The following is a 12745-nucleotide window of genomic DNA, read 5'->3' as shown; positions in this document are numbered from 1 at the left end:
AGACCTTAGTTTTCACTGGAGCTACAATATCCAGAGTCGTACGTAGTGAGGAGGTGAAATTATTAACAAGATAATCGACCTCTGTTGGGGTAGCGTTCAGATAGCTGCTCTGCTCTGTGTTGGTACAGGGCATTGAAGATGATAACAGTGGGTGGATTATATTCTTAAACTTAGTTACAGCGCTTTCAGAAAGACATCTACTTTGATAAAATCTACTCTCCACCGCTGTGTAATCAATTATTGTAAATGTAAATGTTATCAGGAAATGATCAGACAGGAGAGGGTTTTCAGGAAACACTGTTAAATGTTCAGTTTCTATGCCATATGTTAAAACAAGATCTAGAGTGTGATTAAAGTGGTGGGTGGGTTCTTTTACATTTTGAGAGAAGCCAATTGAGTCTAATAACAGACTAAATGCCATGTTGAGGCTGTCATTTTTAGCATCTACATGGATGTTAAAATCACCCACAATAATTATTTTATTTGAGCTCAGAACTAAATTAGATATAAAGTCTGAGAAATCAGACAGAAACTCTGTGTAAGGCCCAGGTGGACGATAGATGATAACAAGTAAGACTGGTTTCTGAGTTTCACAGCTGGGGTGGACAATGTTAAGCATCAGGCTTTCAAATGAATTAAAAGTCTGTCTTGGTCTTTCATTAATTAATAGGCTGGTGTGAAAAATTGCTGCCACACCGCCCCCTCGGCCTGTGCTTCGAGGTTTCTGGTAGTTAGAATGACTCGGGGGTGTTGATTCATTTAAACTAACATAATCATCCTGCTGCAACCAGGTTTCTGTAAGGCAGAGTAAATCAATTTGTTGATCAATTATTAAGTCATGTACTAACAGAGACTTGGAGGAGAGAGACCTAATATTTAATAATCCACATTTCACTGTTTTACTCTTTGGTTCAGATGTGGATACTGTATTGTTCTTTCTTTTTGATTGTTTATGTTTAAGTTGTTTGTTGCTGGTTTTTAGTTTGTTTTTTGTCTTTTTGGAAGCTGACACAGTCTCTATGGAGATGGGTTTTTGGGGGGGTAGCAGGAGGAGAGAAGGTGCAGAGAGGCGTGTAAGACTGCAACTCTGCTTCCTGGTCCCAACTCTGGATAGTCATATTTTGGGGGGTTTAATAAATTTGTCCATATTTCTAGAAATGAGAGCTGCTCCATCCAAAGTGGGATGGATGCCGTCTCTCCTAACAAGACCAGGTTTCCTCCAGAAGGTTTGCCAATTATCTATGAAGCCCACATCGTTTCTGGGACACCACTCAGACAGCCAGCAATTTAAGGAGAACATGCGGCTAAACATGTCACTCCTGGTCTGATTGGGGAGGGGACCAGAGAAAACTACAGAGTCCGACATTGTTTTAGCAAAGTTGCACATCGATTCAATATTGATTTTAGTGACCTCCGATTGGCGTAACCGGGTGTCATTACTGCCGACGTGAATTATGATTTTACTGAATTTACGTTTACCCTTAGCCAGCAGTTTTAAATTTCCTTCAATGTCGCCTGCTCTGGCCCCTGGAAGACAATTGACTATGGTTGCCGGTGTCTCTAGCTTCACATGTCTGAGAACAGAATCACCAATTACCAGAGTTTGACCCCCGGCGGGTGTGTCACCGAGTGGGGAAAAACGGTTAGACACATATATATGAATGCTTGTGTATAAATACACAAATAATAAACATATGCTTTCAATTGTGTAATTTAAGTGATCTAGGTAGCTCTGTTTTGGAAGTTCAGTTAACGCTAGAAATGTGTTTTGGAGTTTGTACGTGCTTTGGAATTTTTACGTGCTTTTTAGAGTTTGTACGTGTTTTGTCTCTAGGGGCCACTGCATTTATATACAAACATATATAAATAAAACCACTTTTTTTTTTACATTACTGATTCCTTTTGTGCATAATTTTATATTATTGTTAATAATAAATTAATTAAAGCAACAAAACAACCTGAAGAGCCGTTTCGGAGCCAAAAGAGCCGGTTTGGAGCCAAAAGAGCCGGCTCTTTTTAGTGAGCTGAGCCGAAAGAGCCAGTTCTCTAGAAAAGAACCGTAAATCCCATCACTATCGGAAAAGAAGAATGTAAAGTACTTTTAATTTACTTACACTTAAAAATGCTGCTACTGCCTGCCAAGTTGTAAGTGTCAACAAAATGTTGTCCAGTGTTAGCTTGTTGTTGTTTTGGTTATATCCACAGAAATTACATTGTTGCAAATTTTCCTCAAATACCTTGATATCATTTTGAGGCTATATGGGTAATATGGGCTACTACTTAGTTTTAAAATAGACCTCATGCTCTAACTTGTTTTACTAACTAATTTTAACTAACAATTAGGCAATTATAGTTAGAGTTGGAATAAATGTAAGAGTATTATTGTATTTAAAATGCAAAGGTAAACTACTAAATAATCAGAAAAAGCAGAATAGCCACATGTGATTAACAATTTCCTTTATTAGTAATTAGGGCTGGGCGATATGACCCAAAATTCATATCTCGCTATTTTTTAGCTGGATGGCGATATATGATATATATCTCGATATTTTTTTTTTTTAAAGCCATAAGGTAAGAACAAGAAGAGAGTTCTTAGTCAAAGCTGTGTCCCAGATGTCACACAGGCACTTTTATTAACATACAGCGTAGCTGTACATGAAGAAATTACTCAAAAATAAATTGTCAGCATTTATTAAATAATAATGGTCCATAAATAAAAGAAAACAATGTTGTTTTTGTGCATAACAAAAAGCTCACAATTGTGCAGTCAAAATGTAAACTAAAAGACGATGAGCATTAGGGCTGCCATGATTAGTCGACTAGTCACGATTACGTCGACTATCAAAATCGTCGACGACTGATTTAATAGTCGACGCGTCGTTTGAAGCTTTGTAAGATCACAAAAGACGCAGGAATAAGTAGTAGGATTTAAGAGTGTAATAACGGACTGAAACAGAAGATGGCAGCACTGCATGTACAAGGATGCCAGCTGCCGTTAAACCCCGAAGAAGAAGAAGCTGTGTCCCAGAATTCCCAGCGCGGCCCAGCGCAGCCCAGCTGAGTTTCCAACAATGGCGGCAGCTAGTTAGTTTTAATATTACTCTTATTATTCTTTCTGGGCCACAAAATAAACGTTTAACATATTTTCAGGCGAGAATGTAGCTGCGTAAACCTCAAATATCTGCTCAGTTTATCAAGACACCACATATTTTCAAAAGTGCTCCGACGTTTTCGGAGACGTCTGTTACCCACTAGCTCGATAGCTAGCCGGGGGCAGGGCTCAGTATAGCCGGTGAGCACACCGGACTTCCGCCAAATCGTTTTCAAACCCACCGCCGTCTTTCGCTACTCAGGTTAAACATGATATATAAGTCACTTAGATAACTTAAAATGTTATTGTTTGGCTTTTTTTTTAGTATTTTATTTGTTCCTGAGTAAATCGGTTTGGCTGAGATTAAAGTTATAGTTTTTACACAGCTGAATAAACATCAAGCAGACAACTGATTATCAGAAGTGTGAGATGCTCGAGAATATACTCCGGTGTCCTGTTATATTTTAGATAGCAAGGAGTTTATTAAACTTCACCGAAACAATCTGAAAATTTCATTAAAATTTAACAAACTATCATCTTGTCTTTATTTTTAGTTAGCACATGCCTTAAACACTTAAAGCTATAAGCTAATGATAGTTATATAAGAGCAGATGCTGCTGGTGCAATAAGCTGTACGTTTTACGTCCAATGGATGCATGATCTGATTAGTTGACTAATCACAAAAATAATCGGTGACTAGTCGACTATAAAAATAATCGTTTGTGGCAGCCCTAATGAGCATAATAACAAAGACAGACAGATTTCACAGCTGCTCTATTCCCAAGTTCTACTGCGTGGCTGACAGCCTTGAGTTTGAAATCCTCTTTGTAACCATGTCTCTTAACAGGTGCCATTTATGGCCCTTATACGCCCTTATACGCACACAATACGGTACGTTGAAGCACAGTACGTATCACTCTGCGAGGCTCCAGACTACGGTAGCCGTAATGCTCCGACAATCCATCAAGCGGTGCAGCTCCGTAGCTTACCAAAGTCGTACTAAAACATTTTTTGACAGATTGCTGAGCACTGTGTACCACATCAAATTGCTTCGCGGTCAGTAAGCACAACCAGAATTCATACATAAGGCGCACTGTCGATTTTTGAGAAAATGAAAGGATTTTAGGCTGCATGTCGTTAGCGCGGTTAGCTCGCTAACACGTTGACGCCGTCCAGCCCCACGCACGGGGCGATCCGCGGTAACTCGTTAACGAAGATTTGCCGTGTTCATCTTGTCATTGCCTCCAGGTGAAGCTATGGGGGAGGGGGAGTTGTGTTCAGTGAAGGAGAGGCGAGTAGTGATGTGTCGGTCGCGAACGAAATGGCTCTTAGAGCCGCATTTTTCACGTGAACGACGCGAGCTGGCTCCTTATCGCGAACCGTGGTTTTTTTTCCCCCCCCCCTTTCTCTCACGCTCTCTCTCGCACTTTTTTTCCGCTTCACACCGCATGCGAGCCTTGTGCTTGCGCTGGGAAGAGGGGGGAGGGGCGGTAGTTATAGTCACAGTAGCACAGGAACAGAGCGGGAGGGAGAGACAGATAAAGAGAGCCAGGGACAAAAACGTCACATTAGAAAGGTATAGTAATCATCCACAACTATTTTCAGTTGCAGATGATAAAGGATTCAGAAAGTTTATTCATGCAGGCCCATATGACAGAGAATGTGCATCTCCTTTTTGTTTTCATATTTTAATTTATATTTAATTGTGTTGTGATTTTCAGTGTTTTGTGTTGTTTCACTTTAAATTTGTCCATCCATCCATCCATCCATCCATCTTCATCCGCTTTATCCGAGGCCGGGTCGCGGGGGCAGCAGCCTAAGCAGAGAGGCCCAGACCTCTCTCTCCCCAGCCACCTCCTCCAGCTTACCCGGGGGAACACCAAGGCGTTCCCAGGCCAGCCAAGAGATATAATCTCTCCAGCGCGTCCTGGGTCTGCCCCGGGGCCTCCTCCCGGTGGGACATGCCCGGAACACCTCACCTAGGAGGCGCCCAGGAGGCATCCTTGTCAGATGCCCGAACCACCTCAGCTGGCTCCTTTCGATGTGGAGCAGCAGTGGCTCTACTCTGAGCCCCTCCCGGATGGCCGAACTTCTCACCCTATCTCTAAGGGAGAGGCCAGCCACCCTTCGGAGGAAGCTCATTTCCGCCGCTTGTATCCGCGATCTCGTTCTTTCGGTCACTACTCACAGCTCGTGGCCATAGGTGAGGGTAGGGGCGTAGATCGACCGGTAAATTGAGAGCTTCGCTTTTACACTCAGCTCCCTCTTCACCAAGACGGACCGGTGCAGCGTCCGCATTACTGCAGCTGCAGCCCCAATCCGTCTGTCGATCTCCGGCTCCCTTCTCCCATCACTCGCGAACAAGACCCCGAGATACTTGAACTCCTCCACTTGGGGCAGGAACTCATCCCTGACCCGGAGTGGGCACTCCACCCTTTTCCGGCTGAGAACCATGGCCTCAGATTTGGAGGTGCTGATCCTCATTCCCGCTGCTTCACACTCGGCTGCGAACCGTTCCAGTGCGAGCTGGAGGCCCCCACCCGATGAAGCCAACAGAACCACATCATCCGCAAAAAGCAGAGATGAGATTCTGAGGCCACCAAAGTGAAAGCCCTCCGCCACTTGGCTGCGCCTAGAAATCCTGTCCATAAAAATTATGAACAGAACCGGTGACAAAGGGCAGCCCTGGCGGAGCCCATCACCCACTGGGAACGAGTCCGACTTATTGCCAGCAATGCAAACCAAGTTCTTGCAACGGTTGTATAGGGATCGAATGGCCCGTAGCAATGGGCCAGACACCCCATACTCCCGCAACACCTCCCACAGGACACCCCGAGGGACACGGTCGAATGCCTTCTCCAAGTCCACAAAACACATGTAGACTGGTTGGGCAAACTCCCATGCACCCTCAAGTATCCTCGAGAGGATAAAGAGCTGGTCCAGTGTTCCGCGACCAGGACGAAAACCGCATTGTTCCTCCTGTATCCGAGGTTCGACTAGCGGACGAACTCTCCTTTCCAGCACCCTGGCATAGACTTTCCCAGGGAGGCTGAGGAGTGTGATCCCCCTGTAGTTGGAACACACCCTCCGGTCTCCCTTCTTAAAGATGGGGACCACCACCCCGGTCTGCCAGTCCAGGGGTACTGCCCCTGATCTCCACGCAACATTGTAGAGGCGTGTCAACCAGGACAGCCCTACAACGTCCAGAGCCTTCAGGAACTCGGGGCGGACCTCATCAACACCAGGGGCTCTGCCACCAAGGAGTTGTTTAACTGCCTCAGTGACCTCGCCCCCGGAAATTGGCGGGTCATTCCCCTCATCCCCAGAGTCTGCTTCCTCCTCGGAAGACGTGTCAGTGGGATTAAGGAGGTCCTCGAAGTATTCCTTCCACCGCCTGACAATTTTCTCAGTCGACGTCAACAGCGCTCTGCCAGCACTATACACAGTGCAGGTAGAGCACCGCTTTCCCCTCCTGAGACGCCTGACGGTTTGCCAGAATCTCTTCGAGGCAGTCCGAAAGTCTTTTTCCATGGCCTCTCCGAACTCCTCCCACACCCGAGTTTTTGCTTCAGCCACTGCCCGAGCCGCATTCCGCTTGGCCTGTCGATACCTGTCGGCTGCCTCCGGAGTCCCACAGGCTAACCAAGCCCGATAGGACTCCTTCTTCAGCCTGGTGGCTCCCTTCACCTCTGGTGTCCACCATTTGGTTCGGGGATTACCACCACGGCCAGCACCAACCACCTTGCGGCCGCAGTTCAATGCAGCAGCTTCGGCAATGGAGACGCTGAACATGGTCCATTCTGACTCAATGTCCCTAGTCTCCCTCGGAATGCTGTTGAAGCTCTGCCGGAGGTGTGCGTTGAAGATCTCGCGGACTGGGGCCTCTGCTAGACGTTCCCAGCACACCCTCACTACGCGTTTAGGTGCACCGGGTCTGTCCAGCGTCCTCCCCCGCCACCTGATCCAACTCACCACCAGGTGGTGATCAGTTGACAGTTGACCTCTCTTTACCCGAGTGTCCAGAACATATGGTCGCAGGTCTGGTGATACGATTACAAAATAGATCATTGACCTATGGCCTAGAGCGTCCTGGTGCCACGTGCACTTATGGACACTCTTATGTTCGAACAAGGTGTTCGTTATGGCCAAACTGTGATTTGCACAGAAGTCCAATAACAACCGCTCGGGTTCAGATCAGGGAGGCCGTTCCTCCCAATCACGCCCCTCCAGGTCTCGCTGTCGTTACCCACGTGAGGAGGACAACAGAGCACCTTCCAGCACCCCCCCCCCAGGGACTCTAAGAAGGCTGGGTACTCTGAACTGCCACTCGGCGCATAAGCGCAGATGACAGTCAGGACCCGTTCCCTGACCCTAAGGCGCAGGAAAAAAAACCCTCTCATCCACCGGGAAAAACCCCAACGTACCGGCAGCAAGCCGAGGGGATATTAGAATACCCACCCCAGCCCGCCGCCTCTCACCAGGGGCAACTCCAGACTGAGACAGAGTCCAGCCCCTCTCCAGGAGACTGGTTCCAGAGCTCAAGCCATGCGTAGAGGTGAACCCGACTATATCTAGCCGGTACCTCTCAACCTCACGCACTAACTCAGGCTCCTTCCCCACCAGAGAGGTGACATTCCATGTCCCTATTGCCAGTCTTGGCAGCCGGGGATCAGTCCGCCAGGGCCTCCGCTCCTGGCCGCCACCCGGCACACAATGCACCCGACCTTTATGGCGCCTCCTGCGGGTGGTGGGCCTGCGGGAGGATGGGCCCATGCCTCCTCTTCGGGCTGTGCCCGGCCGGGCCCCATGGACTAAGGCCCGGCCACCAGACGCTCGCCCTCGGGCACCCTCCCCGGGCCTGGCTCCAGGGCGGGGCCCTGGTAACCCTATCCCGGGCAGGGTAAACTGTTCCCTCGATGTTCTCTTCATAAGGGTCTTCTGAATTGCTCTTTGTCTGGTCCCTCACCCAGGACCAATTTGTCATGGGAGACCCTACCAGGGGGCAAAAGCCCCAAGACAACATAGCCCCAAGACAACATAGCCCCTGGGATCCCAGGGACACACAAACCCCTCCACCACGATAAGGTAGCGATTCACGTTTGTTTAAAAGGAAAAAGCTGAAAATTTAAATAGTTAAAAGTTGAAATGTGAATAGTTGGTTTTTGTATTATATGATTTATTTATTTATTACATTTTATGTGGAGTGAATAAATAAAAGTATATTTACGGTGGCTCCTAGAGACAAAGCACGTACAAACATCAAAACACGTCCGAACTCTGAAGGCACGTACAAACTCTGAAGCACGTACAAACTCCAAAACACGCAAAAACTCAGAAGCACGTAAAAACTCAGAAGCACGTAAAAACTCAGAAGCACGTAAAAACTCAGAAGCACGTACAAACCCCGAAGCACGCAAAAACTCCAAAACACGTAAAAACTCAGAAGAACGTAAAAACAATACACATATGCTTTCAATTGTGTAATTTAAGTGATCTAGGTAGCTCTGTTTTGGAAGTTCAGTTAACGCTAGAAATGGGTTTTGTAGTTTGTACGTGCTTTTTGGAGTTTGTACGTGCTTTGTCTCTTGGGGCCACCGCATGTATTTATATATAAACATATCTAAATAAATCCACTCCTTTTTTACATTAGTAATTCCTTTTGTGCATAATTTTATATTGTTGTTAATAATAAATTAATTAAAGCAACAAAACAACCTGAAGAGCCGGTTCGGAGCCGAAAGAGCCGGTTCTCTAAAAAAATCCCATCACTAGAGGCGAGGCCGAGTAACGTTGCGTAGAGACAAAAGTGGACGAAGGAGAGGCAAACTTGCGGCTCCACAAGTATAATTATAACGTAACATATACTATATCGATATAAACGATATTGTCACATCTTATATCTCGTATGAAAATATATCGATATTTTTAAAAAACTCGATATATCGCCCAGCCTTATTAGTAATGTTAATAAACATATATATAGAGCCTATATATAACCTAAAAGGCTAGTAAGGTAAGATAAGAAATGTATACTTTATCTTAAAATTTGGAAATTATTTTCTTTAAAAAAAATAAAAATTAAACAATCCTAAATCTAATATCTAATATAATTGGCATTAAAAGGCTGTTTTATGGCCTGTATAGATTTTTGGGGTTGAGAATTGAGGTCAAAAATGCCTCCTTTTATAACAAACATATTCGACCCTTGTACTCTGCAATATGGCAGCCGCTTAAGCCGAGAAGTGTACAATGATTTGAGCATACTTATAGTTAAGGGTTCTGTTTACTGCAATATTACAGTTTTAAAACATCAGGTGCTGCCTTATAGTAACCATCCAAACCTTTTATTTGCCAGTTAGGAAACAATATTATCAACTCATTGTTTTTTAATGTTACTAAGTGTTTTTAATGTTTTTAAAAGGTTTTAAATGGCTCTCAGAAACAGTTGTGATTGTAAAGTAGTCCCTTGTACATTCACTTTCACTCACCTTTGGGTCAGCAAGAGCATTGATGACATTTCCCAGGGCGAGGAGTGAACGGTTGATGTTAGCGCCTTCTCGTAAGCGTGCCCCTTTAGCGTTGGTGGCACTGGCTCTCTCTGAGCCTGCCAAGTCAATCAGGCTCATTTTGGCAACACATACATTATGATTGAGGCTGGCAGTTTTGTCCTGCTGTCTCAAATATATCTGGAGGAAAACAATAGAACAAAGTTCATTCAAGGTTATCAAAAACTAAAGTCTGATCCACTGTTACATGATTGGAGCGATAAGGAGTCTTTAAAAAAACGTAACTTTTCTATTTATATTTAACATTAGTATTTATATCTTAATTTATTGCTGATTTCTGGTCATTTAGCTTACCTGAAATACAGCATGGGAACGAGAAGAGGTGGCGTTCATATCAGTCGGGTGCTGTGTCCTGTTTCGATTGCCAGAATCCAAAGCCTCGAGAATCTGCTCTGCAGATTTGGGCTGTCGGTAAAAACAAAAACAAAGACGTGAACATACACAGGATGCCACACAGGGGAAAATAACTTGCAGTGCACTGCCATCAAAATACATTTCGCACAGTAGCAATCATGATACGATAATTAAGTGAAACGCAGTCTAATACTGCAAGATAATCTGTGATACAGCATATCTGCCCCTGACGAAATAAAACATACACCTAAACATGCTTTTATTCAGACATTTACATTTTTTTCCACGTGTTTCTGTGCAATATCATTATTTCTCCGTCTTAATAATGAAGCAATTCATTTAATTAGCTTCGTGATTTGCTTTCCCCTGCCTTTATCCCCTGTGAGTTCCTTCTTCTGCAACATAAGTGAGTTAAATTCCTCATTCATTTGATAAGCACCATCTCAAGTAGTTATGAAGTAGTGATTCTGGTTAGTCACATTGGCAGAGGAATCTATTTAAAGCACCAGCCTGCTCAAATAAACATATATAAAATATATTATTGTATATAATATAATGTGTAACACAATGTACATTACAAGAACAAGTGCTATGATATTTCCCTATATGGAACCGCCACTGAGCAATTCTGGAGAACAATTTTAATGAAAGCAGTAGTTTTACTGATTTGCAAGTTTCTGGTTAAATGGAAAGATAGTTGAACAAACAGAAGTTAATCTTTACAACTGCTGACATCACAAAGTGCAAATTTAAATTTGTTTTCTCCCATATTTATTTCATTAAAAAAAAAAAAAAAAAAAAAAAAAGACAATTATTATTATTTTTTCCAACCTGCTCCTGTGTCCTGGCCCAAGATGAGCTACGCAGGTTTCATGCTTATTATACAATGAGCTAGCACCACCTGTTTTTACCCAAATATTGCTCACTTTCATGCAGTTTTTTAATGTTTTTAAAAGGACGGGCATTTTTCAACAGAAGTGCATGCATGGAAGTGTTTTTTTGTGTGTTTTTTTTAATAATAGATGGTAGTACTGACCTTATGCAGTGTGAGGCCTTGTACAACCACTCCTTTAGAACTGTCCTCCCTGACTGCAAGAGGTCCTGCATTAGCCAACAAATCTCTGATCTGTTCATTGTAAACCTGTGAACACGTGCAAATACAACAAAACACTATGAAACCACACAAAGACAGAAATGTATGGTCAGGTAAAAGCTTTCAGACACAATGATACTGCAAGGTGTAGAAATCATGAATGCGTACCTGCTGCGATACCTTTACATACAAGCAGTGTAGGTTGAGAACACATTTTACAACTTAAAGTCTTCTGTACAAGTCTGACTATCCAGACTTGACACAGTGATTAATATGTTGCACAAACAAACAACGTAAGAAACAACATTCCATAAACAACAAGGAGAATAAAGCAAAGTAAAAATAAAGGTAAAAATAAAGAATCCAATACTCACTTCAAGATATGAAAATGCAACTGCAAACTCCTTCTCCTCCTTGGCGTCATCCATGCGTTTGAAGAGCTCTTTCATTGTGCGGTACATGACCCCAGGGTCATTTTGTGAACCTAACATGGTATGTGTCTTGCCTGCTCCGGTAGCACCATAGGCAAACACTGCAAGTGAAAAAGTAATTAAGAGTTACAGAAAACTCTACAAAAACAGTTTCAGCATAAAGCTTGCTTAGAAAAGAGCATAACCAAACATGTAATGTGAAAAACTTGGAATGTGAGCAATGGAAGTATCAAGTATATCCAAAAGGAGGACTGAACTTACACTATTTAAAAGTCTCAAGCCAGCCTCCAATGTTTTAAATTTTTCTTCCAAGGAAGAAATTTTGTAATTTTTTTTTATATGTTCTTCAGCAAACACAGTTTTTCTCTGGACATTCACTGCGTCTTCGTTTATTTTTGGTCCAGTCCTTCCAGCTGACAATTTTTCAAGGAATGTTTTTTTTGTTGTTGTTGTTAACCCACTTAGCACCGATTATATGACTCATTCATAAAAAGAGCACCTAACCCAAGGGATGAAACAGTGTTTTCTCAACACATAAGAGAGAACTTTGCACAGTTATAGATGGCATCTTTAGGCACTTTGTCATTTTGACAACACTGAGCATGTACAACCATCTGTAAAACACATTGGAGGCTGTCTCATGGTTTGGGGCTGCATTTCAGCCAGTGGTGCCGGGGATCTTGTTAAAAGTGATGGAATTATGAACGCAGAAAAGTACCATCAAATTTCGACCTACTATGCAAAACCACCTGGAAAGCATTCCATTGGCAACAGCTTCATTTTTCAGCATGACAATAATCTCAAGCCTACAGTCAATTCAGTAAAAGTATACCTGGATCTAAAAACACACAATGGAACACGATCAGTCATGGATTGGCCTCCCCAGAGTCTGGACCTCAACATTATTAAAGCAGTGTAGGATCCCCTTGACGGGGATTGATCTACCAACATCCAAAGAATGTGTTTTGAGAAGCCTGGAGAACTATTCCTGAAGACCACTTTTACTTGGTATACTGTTTTTTTATAAATATTTACAGATGCTTCGATAAATCACTGCACATATTTCCCATTATATTAGCAAAGCATAAGGGAATGAGAGGTGGTTTAAGACTTATGCACAGTACAGAACTATACAAAGTAATACTTTCTCAAGCTTTAAATTCCCATTAGAGAAATAAATACAATTCTTTCTTTTTTTTTTGGCTTAGTC

At 43.3% G+C, this 12745-nt stretch overlaps 1 protein-coding gene across 3 annotated transcripts in view; it reads right to left on the bottom strand.

The window, feature by feature from the left end:
• The window catches only part of kif18a (kinesin family member 18A), a 45322-nt gene that overhangs the window by 26413 nt on the left and 6164 nt on the right, over window positions 1–12745 (bottom strand). For all 3 annotated transcript variants that reach the window (XM_084935757.1, XM_084935740.1, XM_084935749.1), the window contains exons 3-6: window positions 11479–11636; window positions 11048–11152; window positions 9952–10062; window positions 9580–9777 (exon numbers count right to left, since the gene is read on the bottom strand). In XM_084935757.1, the coding sequence (XP_084791883.1) occupies window positions 9580–9777; window positions 9952–10062; window positions 11048–11152; window positions 11479–11636 (572 nt within the window). The remainder of the gene's footprint in view (window positions 1–9579; window positions 9778–9951; window positions 10063–11047; window positions 11153–11478; window positions 11637–12745) is intronic.

This window comes from Perissodus microlepis, chromosome 1 (assembly GCF_051167445.1).
Source record: "Perissodus microlepis isolate ML-2025 ecotype Zambia chromosome 1, ASM5116744v1, whole genome shotgun sequence".
Lineage (NCBI taxonomy): Eukaryota > Metazoa > Chordata > Actinopteri > Cichliformes > Cichlidae > Perissodus > Perissodus microlepis.
This window is presented reverse-complemented; position numbering and strand designations above follow the sequence as displayed.